This window comes from Leuciscus leuciscus (genome assembly GCF_965113295.1).
Source record: "Leuciscus leuciscus genome assembly, chromosome: 14".
NCBI lineage: Eukaryota > Metazoa > Chordata > Actinopteri > Cypriniformes > Leuciscidae > Leuciscus > Leuciscus leuciscus.
Window position 1 is genome coordinate 38,642,920 of NC_138738.1, and position 24,398 is coordinate 38,667,317.

At 37.1% G+C, this 24,398-nt stretch overlaps 1 protein-coding gene across 1 annotated transcript; it reads right to left on the reverse strand.

Annotated features, from left to right (window-relative positions):
- Nucleotides 1–982: 982 nt before the first annotated feature.
- On the reverse strand, nt 983–21,015 carry acvr1bb (activin A receptor type 1Bb). Its single transcript, XM_082136172.1, has 9 exons — nt 20,884–21,015; nt 11,237–11,482; nt 10,519–10,767; nt 8,377–8,607; nt 7,690–7,857; nt 6,306–6,462; nt 4,823–4,947; nt 4,586–4,716; nt 983–3,586 (listed from the first exon to the last, which is right to left on the reverse strand). The coding sequence occupies exons 1-9, from the start codon at nt 20,945–20,947 to the stop codon at nt 3,461–3,463; spliced, it is 1,497 nt and encodes a 498-aa protein (XP_081992298.1). The 5' UTR covers nt 20,948–21,015; the 3' UTR covers nt 983–3,460.
- Between the last annotated feature and the right edge of the window lie 3,383 nt (nt 21,016–24,398).

Below are 24,398 nucleotides of genomic sequence, written 5' to 3' on the forward strand. Positions count from 1 at the left end.
TTTTGAGAATCATACAGCCGTCTAAACATGTCATGTGTGCATAAAATTAGTAAGTAATAGCAAGTTTGTCTCTTGCAGCAACTCTAGTAAACACTTTTCTTTCTTTTAAAGCATCTGTAATGCTTATTAACTCATAAAGATTTTAATTTTAGATTTTAATAGTTTTTAAAGGCTTGCATCACTCAAATGTAATAATTCTATATACAATTGTGATCACATGGAAACGTTTAAAACATCAGCTCCTTATCAGGTATAAATATATATTGAAGGCTGGGATGTCTCGAAAATGTGTCAAACTTAAAGTCCCCCTGCAATCAATAATTTTATCCTTTAAAACTCATCTTTGATCACCAAAATGACATTTAAAAACATTTCCTGTCTTAAATTATCTTGAATGTAACTCGACACCCTTGCCTCATTTAGTATACGTGGTTCTATGAATATGCAAATGAGCCCCGCCTCCACTCACTCAGCTCAGAGATCCACTGGTGGACGATCACACATTGATCTGATTGGTTACAAGGTAGTTTGTGATGTCAGAAACACCAGCGATTTCAAACCGTGTTTTTGAGACTGTCTTTGGTTCACTGCAGTTTTAAGGAGGAAATACTCAGCAATGCTGTCGACTTATGAATTTACACATGGTTTGTCTTAAACACCACATAACATTAAAAACTTGATTTTCACCACTGGGAGACTAAAGTATAAAACAAAATCACTATTTTAGGCATCACTGCTAAAGCGCATGAAAGTTCACTGCATTTATATTTGCAATTACACAATTGTAATGGAGCTGAACTAGTTTTGCATTAACATTATTTTCATATTCCCTTTATACCAGCTCAAACAGTTTTTAATAAATATCTAAACTACTTGTATGACTACAAAATTGCATGACTACATCCGCTGGAATCTTGAATAACAGGCCATATTTGCAGGTCTAAAGTGACGTGTGGATGCAAAAATGAACACTTGACAAATGTAGGAAAATCTGTGTTTATTACCATTTAATAATTACCCATGTACATGACTGGAAACTGAAAATTCCTGAAGATCCATGTAGATTTGGAAAATACAGGCAGATTATACAGGTAGGCTGTGAGGTCAGAGGATAGAGGAACTTCTTAATGATAGACCAGAACTGGGACTGTTTGCACGTCAGTAATCACATTGCTGTCGATCTTTTATCCGGATGAAAGGGACGAGTCGTTCACGGAGACCTAACGCTTTCTGGAAGCTATAAATATATGTACAAACTCTCGTTTTAACAGGAGAAACAAATACAGGTCCATCCAGAACTCTTATTGTAGAATCTTGATCCTGACAGATTTGATGGTCAGCAGCTCGTCTGCCAGTGTAAGTCTTAGTTCTCAGGGTCAAAACTCAATCTATCCAGTGTTACAATCACATTTCACACACGCTGACATGGAAGTTTGGATCAATATTACAACAAAATAACAAAAAAAATAAAAATAATAATCTAAAGAAACCATCTTCCAACTCTATGCAATCATATTTGGCTTTCTCTGGACACATTAAATAGAGTTAAGGTGACTTTGAATTGTCGCAAATGGACGAATGAGATTATAACAGTACTTATTTAGATTGTCAAACATCAGACACATACTCTAGACATTAATCCTGAAACGTCTGGGAGATCAAAATCAATAATAAAGATGAAAGACCACAGACCCAAACCCCTGTACAGCTGCTTCAAGACGATTCCTACGGTTAAAAGCGCTATACAAATTAAACCTGAATTAAATCCGAGTCACATTAAAATAAAAAACAAACCACAAAACAGATTAAATAAAACACAGCTAGCTACAACCACACAATATGTCTACAGAATCAAAGTTGATTATAAAAAAAAAGAAAAAGGTCATACATTATCGAAACTATATTTACATCTTGCATATTTCATACAGAAGCGGAGAGGAACAGAAGGGCAGTAGTATCCCCATTGAGTACAAGAGGAAATTTGGAGTCATTAATACAGTGTATTAGGAGTAAAGAGGCTTCAACGCCAAACTTTTCAAGTCAACTTACATTTTCAAGTCGTTTTTTTCTCTCATTACAGGCCCAGTGCATGAAGAACGAGATCATCTTCCTCTAGAACTCATTGTGCCTTTGAGGAATAGTTCACGGCAAAATTAAAATCCGCTCATTATTTATTCACACTGACGTCGATCTAAACGTCGCAGCGCTTTTCTATACAGTGAAAGCGAGTGGATTCTGCTCAGAAAAAGACTAAAAAGCATCATAGATGTAGTCCATATAAATTCAAAGTACTTATAGCACAATAGTGTTCTGATTTGTCATGGAAAAGAGCAGCGTGCACATTCTGCTCAGTGTCTACTTTAGGGTTGCATAAAAAAAATTAAAAAAGGGTTTGAGGGTGAATAAATGAGCATTTTAATGTTTGCATGAACTATTCCTTACAAAACAGTCTCCCTCAACTAATAAAATGTGCGTTATTATCAGTGTCCTCGCCATATTTAGTGTCATTTAATGCTACAGTGAGAAGCAACAAACTAGGTTTAGCTATGAAAAACAAACTTTAACAAAAGCCTGAACTTTACCCAGCAGTTCTGGTTGAGTTTCACGCACAGCTTCACATCTCAGATGACCCCGTCCAACGCTCGGGACGCAGAAACACCATCAAGATGCCAACACTTTAGCTTAGACGAAGGATTCGGAAATGAAAAACAAAAAGGGTGTGCTATTTACACTTCCATACTTTTAAAAAATATACTATGTACAGTAGCTTTATTTGCCCATGGAGGAGAGAAGGAAATCTAACGGCGATAAAAAAATAAGGACAATATGAAGGATCTACAAGCTAAAATAAATAGACATCCGTACCGTACCGTTCAGTAGTAAGAATAGACGTGTGTGTGCCAGTGCGCGACTCCAAAAAATCAAGATGGCTATAATCCACGCTCATGAAACCTCCGTAATAAAGTGCAAATAAGGTTGTTTTGCTAACAGCTTTAACGTGGTTATGAAACACTGGGTAAGAGAAGGAAACACGTGACTAGCAGTGCCATCAGTCCACCTTAAACCAAATGAACCCAGCTTTTGTACTGGTTTAGAGCTTAAACTGGTTAGCCAAGGTGTCCTGCTAAACTGATCTAAGAGAAAGCAAAAGGCCCGCATCATAGCGAATGTGTTCACCAGAAGTTAAAAGGGTTTGGAAAATGATCTTTGGGGAAAATTGATTTGAAGAGAAATCATGACGTAGTAGTGGATGATGATGTGTGTCAGTGTTTTCAGAGGGAGAGACGCTAGCGTAGGTTCAGTAGTTTTGGCGGTGGGGTGAGGTAGGCCCCGTCACATCTGAGTGGACGGAAATACTTTTTAAACTGGCAGGATAGTTTAGAGTGGTAGCATGTCTGTACACGACGTCTGTCCTAGGAGTGTTACGCTCTCTCTCTCTCGCTGAAGGTAGTGTTTGCACTCAGATTTTCATGTCTTCGTCCACGCTGAGTTGAGACAGGGTTTTCTTGATACGGAGAGCCGTCAGTCGCGCAGCGCCGTTCGCGTACCAACACTCTCGCATGATCTTCCCCATCACACGCAGCGCCTGGAGGGAAGGAAACATACGAGAGTGAGTTTACCCACATCCTTCTTATATTATAGATATCTATTGGAATATTGCACAGCATGACAACTAGCACTTTTTAAACATCAAATGTCTGAAAATCATCAAATATGTGCTTATGCTCAATCATTCAACCTTGTTTAATTTGTTAAACTATTTTTAATTATGTGAAATAAATAAAATAAAAAGTTTGGGATCAGTTTTTTTTATTATTAATATTCTTATCCAGCAAAGATGCATTCAATTGATTTTTTTAAGTGACCATAAAGACATTTATATTGTAAAGATTTCTATTTCAAATAAACATTCTATTCAAAGAATCCTAATAAAAATGTATCACGGTTTCCACAAAAATATGAAGCAGTGCAACTGTTCAACATTATTAATAATCAGAAATGTTTCTTGATCATCAAATCATCATATTAGAATGATTTCTGAAGGATCATGTGACACTGAAGACTGGAGTAATGATGCTGAAAATTCAGCTTTGATCACAGGAATAAATTACATTTTAACATTTACATAGTAAATTAATATTGTGATTTTCTATTTTCTGTTAATATTGTGATTTGCATTTATTTATTTTTTTACTGTATTTATGATCAAATAATTATAAAATCCTTTCAAATAAACTTTTGAAAAGTAGTATAATTATTTTTATATATAATATAATGTTTATTGCAATATAAAAAGCAGTTATTCAGAGATAACTATTAAATCAAAAGAGTATATAATGAATTATTTATCATTTCTGAGGTGGACAAACAAGCACCTCATTTCATTGTGGCCTTATCCATGACGATGGTACAAAATAGGGCTTGAAACTGTTAAATAAGTCCAAAGACAATCACATAATCAAGAAAAAAACCCAGATCATTGGGAAATCATCATGATATTAACATCAAAATGACACGAGGGTCACTGTACGGTGAGTCTAGTATGGTAGATAGTAGTAGCATGGGTTGTTGTGACGTCTCTCACCTCATAGCTCTGCCACCAGTTCGGTATGTTGGGTCGTAACCTCTGGTCACATACAACTTTCCTCATTTCTTCTATGGATGGATCGGAGGGCACCAGGTCGTAGTAGGGCAGTTGGTACTCTTCGTGAATTCCTGAAGGGAAACAGTAGAGGAGCATTAATAAGAGCAATGGCTAGCATGAACAATGGCTAGCATGAACAATGTGCCTTTGGTGAGAATGGTTGAGTAATTTCAGTACCTCCAGCATTGCAGCGGCGAGCAATCTCCCAGTACACGAGTCCTAAAGCGTAGATATCAGCGCATTTAAACGAGTCAAAGTGACGCATGTTTATACTCTCCTCTAGAACCTCAGGTGCCATGTACCTGAAACACACAACAGAAGCAGACTTACACACGAGTAGGATTACTTAAGCCCAAAGTATACTTCGTTTCATTTATTTTTACATGTATACATACAGACGAACATGTAGCTTACAAAGTATAGTCCATTTGATAGCGTTTAAAAATAATAATAATAATAATAATAATAATAATTAAAACTGCAAGCAGCATTTATCGGGGTTCAAGCATTTAAGGCCTTTAAGCACATGCATAAAAAGACTGGTTTGGTTCCAATCGGGCGAAAAACCAGGGACTATTTCGCAAAAGTAGGTTTTGGACAAAATTCGACATAGCGGAACATTTTTCCTGCCTAAATCGAAATTGGAGATACACATTGTCCGCCTTGAGCCAGGGATCACAGTGGTGTAAGACACTTGAGATCAAACGGTCTAAGATTTATGAGCGATTTAGTACTTTTGGTTGCTGTAGCGCCACCTATGGGCCAATCGGGGTCATACTCTGATAGGTTCTCCCCAAATTGAGGCCTACCATCTGGCCAGGTTTCAAGTCTCTAGGCCTTACGGTTTGGCCTGCACGATCAGTTTTACAAATCCTTACAATTACAATAGGGTTTCAGCATTTCATGCTTGAACCCCTAATAATACTCTCCCAAATAATGCTGCAAACTATACAGGGAACTCTCATTTGGTACATTACTATAATATTAGAGGTTAAAACGAACAACAGAGCTAACATCTGCTATTTATTTCCAGATTTAATATTTACACTCAAATAAAAGCTGAAATGTATGTATATAAGGCAGTTTTAATAAACACTTCTTCACGGCAAATTTATTCAAACATGCATATATAATTAACAGTAAATAAGCTCTTCTCTAGTGTTTATAGCTAACTAATGAACTGTGAACACTGGATGACTTTCCTGAGGTAAATGCAACATTGTTCACAAGCTGTTTTATTGAAATCTTTCCGCGGATGAAGCGCAGACTGTGATTACGAGTCATGATGTTGTACTGCATCTTTCAACATACCTTCTGATATTCATGCATGGTTTGCGATATATGACTTGTATTAAAGTGGAAGAAAGGACTCGTGCTCCGCACTGCCGCTTGAACCGAGGCACTACAGCGATCCATCACATTTAAGAGCTTCAAAACGCCATTTATTGTTTGAATTTCGTGATAAAATGTACAGAATGTGAAAGCTGAGACTGGCCGATACATCAGTGCATCTCTAGTAAAAAAACAAAGTATTCTTTGAGCTTTAAAGTACATAAAGCAGAAACCACAAACCACACGTGTTGGGTCAGATTATCGTAACATGCGTGTTCGTATACATGTTTTTCTTGGCTGTTATGTCTGCACGTAATGTAAGGCGTACCTCTTCGTGCCGACGCGCTGGTTGGGGGCGATATCGATGGTGTCAGAGACCGACTCGTGACGAACTGCCAGGCCCAGATCAGCGATTGCACACGTGCAGTTTTTCTTCACCAGGATGTTCTTGGACTTCAGGTCACGGTGAGCGATGCCAGGCTTTCCTGCAGAGCAAAAACAACCTTTACAGATTCATGTACGCACACACATCTGGTAAACACTTTTCTCTGGCCAGAGAGGGATCGCAATATCTCTGTTCCACACCCTGAAGAGCGCCACATACACAACATTTTTAGGCATCATGACAGTGGGCCTCAAAAAACAAAAAGCTGCCTAAGTTGTCATAGCAAGTATCCGTCAACAATGATGTAACCATTCCAGAATGGCAGAGACAACAGATGGAGTCAAGGGAAACTTTGATTTTAAATATATTTGATACAGTACTGAAAAGGCCTGAAAAATATTGATTATTGCACCCAATATTTGTGTGCACTCTTTATGTTTGTTCGTTCTTATTAAAGTCATTATTTTAACAAATGCTAATGTCAGACTCTCCTGGAATCAACTGAGGTCTTAGTAAAATGACAGGCACTATTACTAGGTTTGGCACAATATGTTTTACAGTATAATTATTACAAACATATATTAACATGTATATTAACACACATTATTTGATCAAATTTGTGATCCTGGACCACAAAACCAGTCACATGGGTCAATTCTTTTAAATTGAGATGTATACATCATCTGAAAGCTGAATAAATAATTTCCATTGATGTGTGGATTGTTAGGATATGACAATATTTGGCCGAGATACAACTATTTGAAAATCTGGAAACTGAGGATGCAAAAAATTCAAAACATTGAGAAAAATCACCATTAAAGTTGTCCATTTATGTTCGTGATTGTGCTGCATTCACTCACAAAAATAAATGTTTTATATATTTACGGTAGGAAATCTACAAAATATCTTCATGAAACATGATCTTTACTTAATATCCTAATGATTTTTGGCATAAAAAATAAAATAAAAATCTAATTGCTGGCTATTGCCACAAATATACCCGTGCGACTTGTGACTGGTTTTGTGATCCAGGGTCACATTTCATTGCACCCCTACATTTTTCCACTTTAGAAGCACATGAGCTTCTTTGGGAAAAAGTCAAGCCCTGTAGCGCTTCACAACAACATGTTGCATGTTTGACGTTTGTTTGCAATTTAACAGAAAGCCAACTTCCACGTCTATTTTCATGACAAAGAACAAGTTATAATACAATAAAAGTCTGCATATCTGATGTAGAGGCAGTGTTAGACGTTAGCTGAAGATAACAAGGCAGCTCACTAAGAGCTCATTTCTTTAAACTTCATCTAATAATATGATGCACACTCACCCTGAGTGCCCAATATCTCCATATGCAGATGAGCCAGGCCGCTGGCAGCCGTCAGTGCCAGTTTGATCATGCCCTCGATGGTGACTGAATATCGGTTCAGATAGTCAAACAGGGATCCATTCTCATGATAGTCTGACACCAACCACAACTGAGTCCATGTGCCATTATCTGTGACAGAGACAATTAAATATTATTATACCCAGATGACAACATCACACAGTATTAAAATGCACTGCATATTAGGGCTGGGACAATAAATCGATTCGTTGCGTTTCGTGGATCGATTCCAATATTTTATGAATGCGTCGCCATTCTCTCTCGAATCGATTCTGAGCTTAGTTTTTAACAGCAGATGGCGCTCTAGGCTAGTTTTTAACCACACGCTCAAATGCTCATGAAGAAGAGCACTCGTCTGAGTCTGGGAATGTATGTGCACCTCAGAATGCTTTCATGATTAATGTAAACACATTTGTAATTCGCTTTTCAAAATTTATGAATGATTATTTTATAGGTTCCAGTGGTGTGTGTAAGGCATTGGAAGCAAGCAGAGTACGGCTGTTTCTAAAGCACGCACTGGCCTCTGCTGTTAACAAATAAGCTCAGAATCGATTCGAGAGAGAATCGCGATGCATTCGGAAAATCTCAGAATCCTTTCTCGATTCCCCTACTGCATATTCATTAGTTTACCTTTGTTGTCGGCGGCAATGAAACCCAGAATATTCTCATGGCGGAGCATGATGGTCTGGTAGATTTCAGCTTCACGAAACCATGAGCGTTCTTCACGAGAGGAGAAGATCTTCACCGCGACGTCTCCTCCTCTCCACCTCCCCCTCCACACCTCCCCAAAGCGCCCTTTACCGATGATCTCCTGCAGCACTATTGTACGGGCCACTGTCCTCTGGACAAACAGTGGCAGACCTGCAACACACAGAGAGAGAGGGAAAGACTTTATAAAACAACTCACAATATGCTGGAGGAGAAGATTATCAGTGGACTACTTGTATGTTAATCTGTTCTTCACACAAAGCATCACATGATTTCAGAAGATTTGTGCTGCATCTGATATCGCATACTATATAGTAGTGTTGTCCATGGGATCCGCTGATAGACGCCTGGTTTCAAACTCTCCCGTGTGTGTCTGTGTAAGGTCTCGGTGAAGACAACATGTTTTTGAAGAGTTGATTGTTGTAACCAGTCACAGACATATACACTATATTGGCAAAAAAAAATTTGGGACACCCCTCCAAATCATTGAATTCAGGTATTCCAATCACTTCTATGGCCAGTTGTATAAAATCAAGGACCTGGGAATGCAGACTGCTTCTACAAACATCTGTGAAAGAATGGGTCACTCTCAGGAGCTCAGAGAATTCAAGCGTGATAGGTTGTCACCTGTGCAATAAATGCATTTAAGAATTTGCACGACTAAATATTCCACGGTCAACTGTTAGCGGAATAACAAAGTGGGAGCAATTGGGAACAACAGCAACTCAGCCATGAAGTGCTAGGCCACGTACAATTACAGAGCCGGGGTCAGCGCATGCTGAGGCTCACAGTGCACAGAAGTCGCCAACTTTCTGCAGAGTCAATAGCAACAGACCTGCAAACTTCATGTGGCCTTCAGATTAGCTCAAGAACAGTGCGTAGAGAGCTTCATGGAATGGGCCGAGCAGCAAGCCTTACATCACCAAGTGCAATGCAAAGTGTTGGCAGTGGTGTAAAGCATGTCGCCACTGGACTCGAGAGCAGTGGAGGCGTGTTCTCTGGACTGACGAATCACGCTTCTCTGTCTGGCAATCCGATGGACGAGTCTGGGTTTGGTGGACACCAGGAGAACGGTACTTGCCTGACTGCATTGTGACGAATGTGAAGTTTGGTGGAGGGGGGATTGTGGTGTGGGGTTGTTTTTCATGGGTTGGGCATGGCCCCTTAGTTCCAGTGAAAGGAACTCTTAATGCTTCAGCATACCCAGACATTCTGGACAATTCCATGATCCCAACTTTGTGGGAACAGTTTGGGGATGTTCCTGTTCCACCATGACTGCGCACCAGTGCACAAATCAAGGTCCATAAAGACATGGATGAGCGAGTCTGGTGTGGAGGAACTGCACAGAGTCCTGACCTCAATCCGATAGAACACCTTTGGGATGAATTAGAGCTGTTATAGCTGCAAAGGGTGGGTCAACTCCATATTAAACCCTACGGATCAGGAATAGGATGTCATTAAAGTTCATGTGCATGTAAAGGCAGACATCCCAAAACTTTTTGCAATATAGTGTGTGTTGAGCATGTGAACACAATGGCCAACCAGAGGCGTTTAAGGCGTTCAACAGCGCTCAAATGCTACAGGGAAACACTGGTATAGTCACATTTTTTACATTTCACTACCGACTTGGTACCAGAGTCGTACTTTTGACAACACTACTATACAGTAGGTACTACATTTAGTTTAAAACTTACTTTGCAACCGTTGAAAAAAGTACATTCTATATAATATGAATGTGTGTAGTATGTATGAAATTCAAAAGTACTACATCTGCCATGTTGTCATTGACATGTGCCGGTGCCCTAAGGCGTCAGTTGTAAGATATAAGATATATCAGTGCAAGTTGCTTTCCCTTAAAACAGCTCAAACATGCATTTCAGTCTGGGACTAAAGCTTAAGCTCTGTCTTAAGCTTATACTAAAAACGAAATCTAAACTGAAAAGATAATTAAAATCTAATTCAAAATATTAATCAAAACTATAATAGAATATAAATAACACTGTCGCATACATTCATAAATAAATCCTATAAACCATGCAGCACCTTTTCTCCTGCGATACTAACCTGACCCAGATCCTGAGGTGGAGAGGTCGTAGATGAGGTCCTGTAAGGTCTTGTCCTTGGCCAGGAACATGTGTTCAGTGCTGGGATCCTCCACCTCCAGCCTCTGCCGGTGGCCGTAAGCTCGCTGGTGGTGCTGGAAGAGGAAGAGACCCAGCAGAACCAGCACACACAGTACAAAGACCGGACCCGCCACCACTGCCGTGAGCTCCACCGGCCCCCAGTCCTGTTCTGGACCCGGTTCGTTCGTCACTGACAGAGGACACAATGCATTAGTTGCTTATATGAAGCTTTGATGATCTGGAATTTGCTGGTTGAATTTGGCATTGATTACAGCTGATGTAAAGATCACTCAGATCAGGGGATTCTGATCTACTATCTGTTCCTAGAACTAGACTTGAAAATAGTCGTGATCGTGCTAAGTTATGGAATAGCCTACCGGCTTACATCAGATCTTCCCAAACGTTGTACATTTTTAAATCCACCTTGAAAACGTATATCTTTTTTCAATTGCTTTCAATACATCTTGTTTATCATTATTTTTCAATATGTTACCTTAGGTCATAGGTTTTTCCATTTTATTGTTCTTTATTTTGCTTTACTTTATGTGTTTTCTATCTTATTGTGTGTTTCCTTGGCTTTTATAAAGCACTATGGTCAACACCAGTTGTTTTAACGTGCTATATCAATAAAAATTGTACTGTAATGTAATGACGCTCACCTGTTGGTACTCTGAGGTCAATGCTGTTGCAGTAATCTGAGTAGCAACAGTGTGTGTTCACCAGTCCCTCTGTGCTGAGGCAGTAGATTGGCTGGCCCGGAGGAACCAGCTTCTCTTTCTTAATGCAGAGCCGCACTTGCTGCTCCTGTCCTTTAATGACAGAGGTGGAGGCCACGCACGCCCCATTGGTCTCGCACTTAAAATCATCCTTCTCACAGTGTGGTGCAGTGCAGTTACAGAACAGAGCTGTAGGGAGAATCAAACACAAATATTACATGAAATATTATATTATTTATTAGGAATTACCGTTAGCCGACTAGGAGAGGCGTGGTCGACCAAAAATGCTCTAATGTTAACATAGATAAATGTTCGCTATTATTAGGCGCATATCCATGTGTGGAGAGAGCTTACTGTATGACATACATCACTTGCATTCAACTCTAAAATACTCTAAAACGGACTGTAAAGGGTTAAAAAAAAGTATAAATAAATAAAGTTATTTCTGTAAACTCATAACAACAAAAAATTCAGGATGCACTTCTGCCGTCTCGGTCTCAGTGAACTTGAGTATGTCTTGAAGTACTCAAGTACTTGCCTCACAGACATGAGAAATATATTTATAGAAAGGTTGAAATGTCTGCTTTTAAACGAACCAGATTATGGAAAATAAATATTCTCAGAGTATGTCATCCGCATATTAGGCACGTCCACTATTGCGGAGATGAGTCAGCATCGTCGACTCAATCTCTGCAGCCGAAAACATTCTCGATAGATTATTTAAATGTTTAATCTCCTTCTGTTTTTTCAAAACACACTAAAAATCATTACGTTTGCCGGTGCGCTGTGGCAAGCTTTATGCGTTTGAGCGCTGATTATGCAATGTGTTAAATAGGCAATTAGGTTCATTTTATTTACGGCTTAATATAAACGCACGATTAGTTGACTAATCGCTTAAATGAACGACTACTAGTCAACTAGAAAACCTTTAGTCGAGAACAGCCCTATTATTTATGAAGTCTTTTCAACAGCAGGAGGTGACAGGGATCAGTAGAGGCATATACTGTGAATAAAGCAGCATCATGCCTGTTTATGAAGGGAGAATCTCAAAAAAGGTTTAAACCAGAGGCAGACTAGACAGACAATTGTTTAGCGTTACTTGACTTTTGTATAGTTTTATATGTATTATTTGTCATTGTTTGAGCATGTGAATGTAACACATAAAATAAAGTATGGTGGTATGGAAAGCACTCCCTTTTCACAATTTGAATCAATTCTGATCAAATACACACATAAAAGTCCCACATTTGTTTCATCACATAGGACAGCAGCATAAACCTCCCCACAATTTTTTATGGCTAAAAACACAATCATCAGGTCTGTCCATTACGAGCAGCCAGACAGAGAGGATTCAATCATACTGGAACCAGAACACATTTAAATGGAGGATGTAGACGAACCAAAGTGGCCCCAGACGTCCCTCACCTGCAGTCCACAGTCTCAACGCATCCGAGCTGCCTTAGGCAATGAGAGCTGAGCAACAGGCTGCAGGATTTTTCTAGAGATGTGCAAAACTGCATTTCTGATTTGGTGAGATCTATACCAAAGAACTCGAATGCCTTCATAAAAAAGCTGTATGGAGCACAACTCACAGGAAACTAATGAAGACCATCTAAAGACCGTCTACCGTCTTTAAACTTAACATTTCATCTTCAAAGTTCATGGCGCAAGATGAAAAAGAAAACACCCCCAAAAAATACAAATTCCAAAGTCATCCATCTGGAGTATGAATGGTGAACTTACATATACACCTTCTCAGAAATGGTTTTAAAGTGCTGATAGTCCAAAAGCTACTGTTGCATGCTAAAAACCCTCTTCAAGAAGTGTATTCAGATTGACCCCTTTTTAAGCGCTGCTAAAGATACTCACTTCACTTGCTGAATTCTCTGGCCATCTTGACCCATCTCTGGATCTTTCCTACTGTCCAAATATTGGATTTCTTTTTTATTCAACCACCATTTAGATAACACCCATTTATTTTCAGCATCTCTGTCCTCCTCTGAGTCAGTCATAAAAATATATCACATTTATAAAAATCATAATAGATTTACATATTGAAATCTAATCTAAAAAAATAAAATACTGCAGCGTGTTTGATTGCAAGGGTCAGAAGATCTGAATGGTTTTTGCTACAGGTCAGGACACTAACATTTACTAACATTAGAGCTTTCCATGGAAAAAAGTGAGATGCTACAGAACTGTAAAACAAGGCTCTACTAATCACCGGCAGTCCTAGAAGTCAGGTAATGATTGTGTGAAGTTATGCAAGAGCTGCAAATGTGTAACTTTCATTTGGCACTTGATTCCCTCTCTGGTAAAGCTCCTACACAACATTATTTAAAAAAAATTGTGTGACATGGATAATAAGAAAAAGTGTGAAGTGAAATTTGAAAACGGTTGTTCAAAATGTTCTCGGCACAGCTCGGTTTTGACAGCGCTGAACGCAGGCTGCGGCGTGTTGTGATCATGGCGTGACTGAACACAGCTCCAGCTCATGCCAACAGGAACCATTTCAAGCCAAAACACAGAGTGATTAAACAAATTAAGCCTTGATCAACTCACATTAAGAGGATCTGGTCTTACAGTATACTCTTGCAGGTCGTGTCTAAACGTTCCGCTCTCAGCATCAGATAAGCAGCGTGGGAGATTTCTACTTTACTAATCAGTGTTTGTCAACGTTTGCATGGATGTAGGGAGTTGCGGAATGTATAAATTTAGCATGTGGGATTGTGGGCTCGGTTTTCCACTGATGACGTTTCATCACATCATTGCCAGTGGATTGGAAGTGTAGAGGCATTATGGTTAATAAACAGGATTTCCTGTTATTTACTCTCATTCATACAATATGACGCAAAAAGAAATGCCATCACTGTGGGAGTTTCCCCTTGGGCTACAAACTGACTGAAACTACTGGTTTACAGATGTTACCACATTGTCATTGTGGTAAATGTGACAGTCTATGACAGGTTTACAAATGATGCATCACAGGTCTGTTCTGATAAAATAAAATAAAAAGCTAAATGCCAATATCAAAACGCAACTAACTCATATAATCAAGCTTTTAGGATTGCAAAATAATTAGGTTTATACCAACAGGGAGGAGAAAACAAATCCCATATCTTTTGTTGAATTCACAGTTCAATCAAACTCTGCAGTATTTTGGTAAAATGATTGTGCAATTGGGAGCAAAATTGTGTCTTTTTGTAATATTATATGCAATTAATAATTTTGCATAATGTCAAAATGTGCCTCTGCAAATTAAATTAATTTAATTTGAAGACAATTTGTTTACAGCTGTATGCCAATCAATTTTAGTGCTGTGTTGAGTCACAGAAGATGCCCAATGTACAATATTTTCTTGCTTCTATTCAGTCTAGACCAATTTGAAAGTAACAACAACAACAAAAAAATAATCACACCAAAGAAAGCAAAAAGTAGATCCATTTAGTAAAGTAGTAGTAAATAAAAGTACAGTAAATCTAATAGCAAATCATAAACTTAATCTCTTGAGAATGACCTCACTGCTTAAGTCTGGCTTCACAATACCGAACTCTCAAACTGACAGGAACTTGTTTGTACTTGCACATATACAGAAGTAAAGTGCTAATACATTTCCAAACTAAAGTCCCTGAAACTTTATTTGATTAGACCAGATATTTAGGCAAATTAGACTAACAATAGGCCTTTTTATTTTCTAGACTAGACGTCACTTGCTGAATTAAACATACACAATAGTAAGTCATGTGAAAATGATCGTACTGCTGTTTGTAAGGTTTGTTATATGCCACATCTCATAATATTTAAGAAAAACAGTAGGCAGTATACAGTGTCAATTGAGCTGTAAACTGTACTAGTCCATTCCAAACATGTTTTCACTCAATGATAAACTGAAATCCATCACTTAAATGGACCACACAAAACCATAATAGATACAACAGAACATCCATAAACAGCATGTTCAGTAAATATGAGACACTATGATTCAGTGTTGGTAATTTAAAGTCAAGTGGCCAGGTCTTATGACTTGATATGTGACCTTTTCTAAACAGTAGTATAAAATATCATTGCTTACAAATAAGTTTAAAAGAGTAAAAGATAAGACAAACTTTACTGCAACATTTGTTTGATTAATTATATTAATGCCCTGCATTGGATAAAGTCTTTGGTCATATGTTTAGCTTGAAAATGATTTTAATTGTATAACTAAAATATGATGCAATACCAATTGGCAAGACAATATGGAAAACATCAATGGGACTTTACGGGTTGAAAACAGGAAACCATTCATATCCGGATTGGAATATTATCCAGGCTAATATGTAGCTGTTCTTTAATCATGGAGGCCTAAGGGGGATAATTAGGAACTTTAGAGGTAGTGCAATTGGATTAGTCTGATTATTGCGCACAGTATCATTCTCCAAAAGGGAAATTCACAGAGTTTTGATCAAGATTTTGTATATCCCGACTTACAGACCCATGCAAAGCTTTTAATAGCTTAAGGTCTTTATTTTACATTCAAAGGACAATTAAATAATTTGGCATTTCCGTGCATTAGGAAAATAAAACGCAGAGAGACTCGCACATCAGACATGCAGGAAACAAAGGAATATCCACTCGCATTCATGTCAAATTATTTGATCACATTGATTTAAAAATAATTATATCTAGATCAACAATCCAGAAGACCATGGGGTTCCTCGCATTGTCCACTAACAACCAACAGTAAAGCAAGAGAAGTCACGCTGCACTGTAAGCCAGGTTTCTAAACTATACTAGACACAAATATCATAAGCCATCATTTGACTGTCTTAGTGTGGCATAAATATAAAGTTCACACTTTTGGTCTAAAGAAAACCGCTATGACATTTTCACAATGTGCTCCTTTCAGTTCACAGTGTACTTGGCAACCATGAAAAAAGCATGACTAGGACACAAATATCCAGATCCCCATTCATATCAACAGTGATTTGATGCAACATGACGCATGTTGTTAACCTAGTTCTGGTTGACAATATATTAGTTTTCATGCTGCTAAAAAAATTAATTGAAAGGACAAATATTGTCAATAAATTGCACCACTGCATCAGATCAAAAGATATCATTTGCTCCTGCAAGGACTTCAGATGAAGCTCAGAATCAACATGTACCAATGCTAAAAAATATATATCCTAATAATTTGTTAACAAACATGCATTTATTACTTCAATTAGCTTATTGTTTCTGCCTTAAATTAGCCTAATACATTGTTTAAATTAATACATTATTAGCTAACTGTGTGATTTTTATATGTATATTTCTGAAGTACATAACCTGGACACGGTCACCTCTGATCACTCTAAATTGTAAAGTAGACATGCATTTTCTGTAAAGCTGCTTTGTAACAATTGTGAAAGGTGCTATACAAATAAATGTGAATTGAATCATTTTAAATTTCAACACATTTTTTGAATGTCATGATCAAACTTAGTCTGGCTATCACCAGACCAAGCTCAATATTTTAAGATTGAACATTAGTCTGAGGAGTCTGCTCTGTATTTTCTACTGCATACGAGGCGTGATCAACGGGCATAGCTCAAATGACTCTGTACGCTATTGGATAGTCCTTCAACCAATCAGACCAACGATCCGGGTGACGTACTTTACCAAAGCCAGTCGGCAGTAAGGCAAACGCATCCTTCTTTTGTATGAATTGTTCCAGGGCAAGTTTCTGTTCCGTTTTCAAAGAAAACTAGCCTTTTAAATCTTTAAATCGACGGATTGCTGCGCTTCGGTGGCCGCCATGTTGAACGTAAACAAAAAGCTGCTTGCCGTCGCTTCTCTATCGTCATCGTGTTAAACCCACCAATAGATGGATAAGCCAGTTTGTGATTGGTCCCCGCAGATTTGTAACAGAAGCCGGATAGAAAAATGTACAGGTTTCCAGCCTGAGCTGCAGGGCGAAATCAAATCTGGATTTACCCAGTCTAGATCAAACTGTGAATTCAAGGGAATTCATGCCTGCAATCCTGCCCAGACCCGGAGGCAGTGACGCAGGCCTAAACACACTCCTCTATCACTTTCTACTGTTGAGATTTTGGTGCAGCCGATCAGTGTTTGAATAACCTCATCTATTCAAAGAACATTGTTCTCAACAGTGCCGTGAAACATTCAGGTGGTCTCAAGAAAAAGGGCATGCAGGAATGTTACTTTTCTTGGAGAAAAGTGGTTCTCTCTATAATGACCACCCTGAGAATCACTCTAGCTAAGTGTTATTATGGTAGACTTAAATCTAGCCCAGTTTCCACCAAAGAAAAGGCTGTTCAGAACCAGTGAAATTGTCTCTGCTCTGGCATCTGCGCATCTACAACCAGGACCTGCTAATGCCAGCGGCTGGGGAGCTCAGATAATGTCCTTAGATAATGATTTGCTTATTTTTATCCTCTTGCAAAACTCTGGCCACTTTATTTCCCCTGTCCATCTGAAATAAAAAATTATGCTATTTCCAAATATCACATGTGAATTATTACTAGTCTGAGATCTGACAGGTGACTTTGGCACTGCTGCACTTTCAATGATGACGAATTTGTTATTATAATGTAAAAGACTCAATGATGACGAATTTGTTATTTATAATGTAAAAGACTCAATGATGACGAATTTGTTATTTATAATGTAAAAGACTGAAACTCAACGTAAGAGACTGAAACTCAAATTACTTTCTAATACAAACACATCTTCCCGCTTCTGCCAACTACACTTTCGAACTGACTAATACGCACTTCCTATGGCGCAAATTATACGCCCGAGTCTCAATCCACAACACTTCATTGAGGAGATAGTTGTATTACCAGTTTATGTGTGTACAGTGTACTCTTCACAGTTGAGAGATTTTATCTATGACTGAAATAATTATTAACAGTCATGCATCTGATTAACAAAAGTGACTGATTAACTGAACTACAGTAGTCAACATTTGAAGTCAAAGTTATACATGAATTTTGAACAACCCGTTCTTGTCTTGGGTCAACTTTGATGAACTTTTTTGATCCACTTCAAATGTTGACTACTGTACATTGAAAAAAAACGTCACTACTTCAGCATTTTACAAAGACATTTGGTAATATTACAGTAATATAATGTCATTTATCAAAACCATATAACAAATTAAATATGTATGAGCAGAGTAATCCCTCGCACGCTTCAGTTGTGTGTTCAGATAAGCTTTTCACTTCTCTCATTAAATATGATACACAATCTCTGTTTGCTCTGTTATAAATTGAGATTAAAAAGCATTAGCTGCTGTCTGGGGATTACTAATAATGTTATCCATGTTTCTGCAAAACTGGGTGAGTAACATGCTTCTCATAAAGTCAGAGCAAACAAACAAACAAACTCAAACATTGCAGTTTAACGAGAACATAAACTGTAGGTGCAAAAAAATTGACCCTTTACACATTTCCGGGTTTCTCAGATGAGGAAGTCGTCACGGTTGGGTAAACGTCTATAGTGGGGAATGAGAAACTACATTTTTTGTGTTCACATTTGCTCAAATAGCGAAAGAAAAACTACACAATAGTGTTTTTACAACTTACAAAAAAGGAAAAAAGATAGAGAGAGATCCTTCTCTCAAAAGGAATATTGATCAATAGATCAACAGAATGATAGATGCACTTTATTAAACCTTTAGGGAAACTCCGAGCTCTTAAAACTAGTGTGCGTGTTCAAGCCTGTAGCCTTTAATATGCAGAAAACATTAAGGGTCTTTTTACAGCGGGTTAAGGAGAAACCTTTACAGTAATAAAGAAAGCCCCCTGGCTATGACTTACCCGTATCAAACCAAACAGAGACAAAGACTAACTGTATTTCTATATGGCGTGGAGAGAGTCAGACAGACATATCCAAGAGAAATGGGGGTCACTGTTCGGTCATATCCTTATTTTGTCCCCTCTTCACTATTAACTGAAATTTAACCCATTCTAGGGCTGCACAATATATCGAAATATCGCAAATGTATACATTATGATATGCATATCGCAACAGCTTCCAATAACTGGGGTCATGTACAAAAGACAATGAGAAAATCCCTCACTGCTCTTGACTAAATAACTTTTGTAGCTTTAATAAGAATCAGTATATATTTAATTCATACAGTGAACACTAAGCTGTGTTTTATTTTTACATTTGATAATTCAGTTTCTGTTGTTAAATAATAATTAACAATGTAGGCCTTCCTGAAACCCTAAACCCCGTGGTTTACACTGATGTTAAAATAACACTTATTGTGTTTCAGTAAAACAGTGCTGTTCACTTTCAGAAGTTGTAGGGATATTTTCTTGTCACAAAAAGGTGAAACACATACAGTATAGGTTATATAATTTTAAATATACACTTTAAGCATTATCGTATCGCATTATTTAATGAGTTATCATATAATCGCAATTTTCTTCAATATCGTGCAGCCCTTAATTCCAGTCACAGTCCCACTTAAGAAGTTCATAACACTGGCTCCATAACCCAACTATGATCATAACCTGTGCACAGAGGTTATTGTTACTCAAAACTATATCATCATTCAAAGGAAATCTGCAGACCTATACTTCAAGCTTCAGACCACACACACACCTTCTTCCTGTCCTGACATTAACATGTCGTTTCATACTTGATTTTCCACAGTAGAAACAGATCCGGAGAGCTTCTCTCTACTACTTAGCCTACATGAACAACATGTAAAAGAGGTATAAAGTCTATTCCTCCCTGATACTTCTTAAATACAACACATATTAATAACAAACAAATTACAATAAACATGGAAGAACTTAGTTCCACCTGTAATAATGTCTGAGAAATGTGCAACAGGTCAGTCAAGGCATACCTGTTTATAAAGCTCTTCTGACTGTTAAAAATCTAATTCAGACACAAATAAACAAGTTTAAAATAATCTGCCAGGGTTAAAATAAAACCATTTCTGTTTACTGTAAACTGATACTGTGATCATAAAGCGTGTTATTAATACTTCACCCACGCAAAGAGACAAAACAAATAAAACCAAAATAAATGAACTTAAAAATAAAACACAAACAAGGAATAGTATACAACAAATGTTAAAAGCTGTTTTTAAACAGTATTAAACCCATCTGGATGTGTCAAATATGGCGATTCAGGGTGTATGAAGTCTTATAACTGTGTGCCGTTCAACAATCATATTCAGACGCCTATCAACTTAAATCTGAAGTCTTAAATTACTCTTTTTCTCAAGTTTTTATCCGAATTTAGAGCCACGTATTAAACTAAGTTAGCCGGTTAGCATGCTAGCCCTTCACCTTTTTGAGTTTCCAACATAAACACTGTCATCCCGCGGGATTATTGTTATTTAAACTACCCACATATATAAAATATAACTTAAAGCATATATACATGTTACTGACAGAGAACGAGAGAAAACGAGAGGAAAAGCAGAGAGTTTAAGGGGCCAGTCGTTAAATCCCAGCGCCATGTTGTTGTTGTTGTATTAAAAGCCAAACGTTCAGCGGCTAAAATACAATTAAACGAACCAAACTTACACACACCTGTAAACAAAGCAATGCTGAAACAAACAAACACTTCATCCTCACCATCACACGCTCCGTTCAATCCCGATAAAACGACCAAGAGTCGCAGTATTTGCCGTGGGTCCATCCTCCTCACAGGCTCCCATCGCACTGAGATGCGCGTGGACTCTGCTGTCGAGAGCGCGCTAATGATAACTAGACGAGAGCGCGCCACAGAGCACGCGCAATACCCAGATGGTCGTTTTTATGTATGTTTGTTAATAAATGCATGTACATATTTGTGATTCTAAATTTGTTGACATTTGGACATGAATCACTTTTGATTATATTTCATCTTGCGTATGGAAAAATAAATAGATACGTTTCTTTTTCGCCTTATATTTAATTTAGCTGTAATAGGTATTCATATCGCTGGGTTTAGACATAAGACTCACTGTTACATTTTTTATTTTATTTTTTTTCAGATATGGGGCTAAAATTCGTGCTCCTCAAGCCAGGTGAGGTGAACTTTGACCTTTCAGATTACCAACGTCACTTTCACGTCAAACTGAATTCTAGTCTAGCGCTCATCCTTATTTAGACTGCTGCATTTTACTTGTTGATAAAGAGATAATATTATGTGGAATATACAACAATGTGGTATTTTATCATAACATTTTTCCTTAAATATTACACAGTTGTCCACATTCCCAAAAGTATTAGATGACTAGTGACAGTGCTAATATTTAGCTTTTTTCCTAATACACACACACACACACACACACACACACACACACACACAGAGAGACACACACACACACACACACACACACACACACACACACACACACACACACACACACACACACACACACACACATATATTTATATAGGAAAGATGTAAAATGTTTCTCACAGCCTTAGGGGGGAGCTGTGTGTGTTCTATGAGTGTTTCACTGTGTGAGTGAGCTTTATATGGGTGGAGCTGTTGTGGAAAGGTATGAAGGTTTTCGCTGTTATCTGATTAATCTATTTATATTCTTGAATTGTTTGGCCATCCATGCTATTTTAAGAAATATATTGCTGTTAAAGATGTTTACTAACATATATGTGCAGTTATTTTCGATGGATGGTTTTGTATTTCTGATATTATTTTATGTGTTGTAAATTCCATGTGGTGGAATATATTTTTCTGTATATTGTATTTAACGTTTATCTGAGTATTTTGGGGTTTTATTATTTGTATTTTGGATGCATCTGACATTTAACTTTAATTGTCATATGCTGAAAGTTATTTTTTCCAGTGTTTGAGAACTCTGTGATGTAGCCTAAGGTTAATATAACTGCAGCTAAAACTATATTATTTCGTTTTATAATTTTGTATGCATTGATATATATATATATATATATATATATATATATATATATATATATATATATATATATATATATATATATGAAGAGTTCAGATGCAAAAGCCTCTAAATGCCATCTTCAATTTTCTTCTAGAATGATCATTTTTATCAAGCTCGTATATTTAAGTTTAGTAATTTCACTTAAATGACAATTAATAGGTAATTTTCATTGCCATTTAAGTGGAATTACTGAACTTAAATATACAAGCTTGATAAAAATGATTATTTTGCATCTGAACTCTTCATATATATATATATATATATATATATATATATATATATATATATATATATATATATATATATATATATATGTGTGTGTGTGTGTGTGTGTGTGTGTATGTAATGTGTATATATACTGTATATATGTGTGTGTGTGTGTGTGTGACGAATAATCTGACAAGCATCCTGACTTACTACAAACAACACATAACATAATAAATATAATAGTATGATATCTCTGTTCATCAACAGTTTGAGAGAGAAGTTTCGGGCGATCGCTCAGGCCACGTTCACTCACTCCAGGAATCTAGCCTGCTTTGTGTTCACATATAAAGGCCTTCAGGCTCTTCAGCAGCACTTCCAGGGCAAACACCTGCAGTCTCACTCCTTTCTCGCCGCGTGTCTCGGAGGCTGGCTGGTGTTTGGAGAAAATAACAACATCAACAGTCAGGTTAGTGGAGCTCAGTTCATTATCTGATCTATCATTGATACCTAACAACCTTATTTCAGTTGAAAAGTGTTAGAACTGCTCTTCTTTAATACTGTAAAGCCAGACTTTTTTTTTTTAATGGAACAGATTATTGAACCATCAGACAAAATCATAAAAAAGGCCTATATATTATTTAGAGGGCAAACTGAGCAATAATAATAGCAATGTGGTGCAAATGCTTATAGTTATATATGACCAAAAACTAATATTAAATTCTGATATCTTGTAATGTAAATCAATGAGATCTTTATAACAGCAAGGCAGACTACTTACAATGCATACAGTACCTGTCAAAAGTTTGGAAACATTAGGATTTTTTAATGTTTTTCTTACCAACAAAGTTACCAGCATTAACACTGACAAATTCTCACTGAATTAATTCAGTGTGGAGGACATAACTGATAACAAAAGGATTTTTTTATGTTTTTAGTCTCTTCTGCACTCACCAAGGTTGCATTTATTTAATAAAAAATACAGTAAATTGTTACATGATCCTTCAGAAATCATCCTAATATGCTGATTTGATGCTCAAGAAACATTTCTGATTATCAATGTTGTGAACAGTTTTTGCTGCTTCATATTTTTCGTGTAAACCATGATACCATTAAAAAAAAATGGTAATATAAAAAGAGAAAAAATCATATTTTATTAATCTAGGATGCATTAAATTGATCAAAAGTGACTGAAGAAATTAATAATTTAGCCATATAAAAATTGGCTTCTTGAAGACCCAAAAAGTGTGCATCGTGCACATTGTAAAATATGCCACAAATCCCTCGAGATTTCAAACATGGGCGAATCGGCACTGAAGAGTCACATGCAAGGGGAGCGTCATCATGTCAGTACAGTTGCTCGCACTGGACCATCATCTGTCCGAGAATATTTCACAGTCCCAAAGCAACAGGTAAGCATTTGATTTTTGGGATTAATATTTTCTGTTTAATTAAAGCCCCATCCGTTTTTTATGGCATTCTTTGGTTTGCGTTATAGCATTATAACATTCTCATTAATGTTAATCATAAAACAAAAGAATAAGATAAAATCACTCACTGCTCTTGATTGAATAACATTTGTAGCTTTAATAAGGATTAATCTATATTTTAATAAAAGTATTTGTCATAAGTTGTCACAATTAAAACTTTTCCTGTTTTTTTTTTTCTACAACATTAAAACGTATGCATTTCACAAAGGTTTTTTGTGCTCAATGTAACTTTAATATACATTATGTAATAAGTTGTATATTGTGTTTTGGATACCTTATATCTGTAATTTGAGTGATAAACTTTTTACAATATAAACAATAATTTGATTGCAAGCAAGTCATTAGAATGCATTAAAATAATTACTTTGTAAATGTTACAACCATCACTGCATGCTTGCTAGATTGCCATGACTGAATAAATTTGGTGTAATTTAATTTGTACTTCTTTTGCAGAACCCTCAACCTCATGGAACATCTGGAGACTTGGATT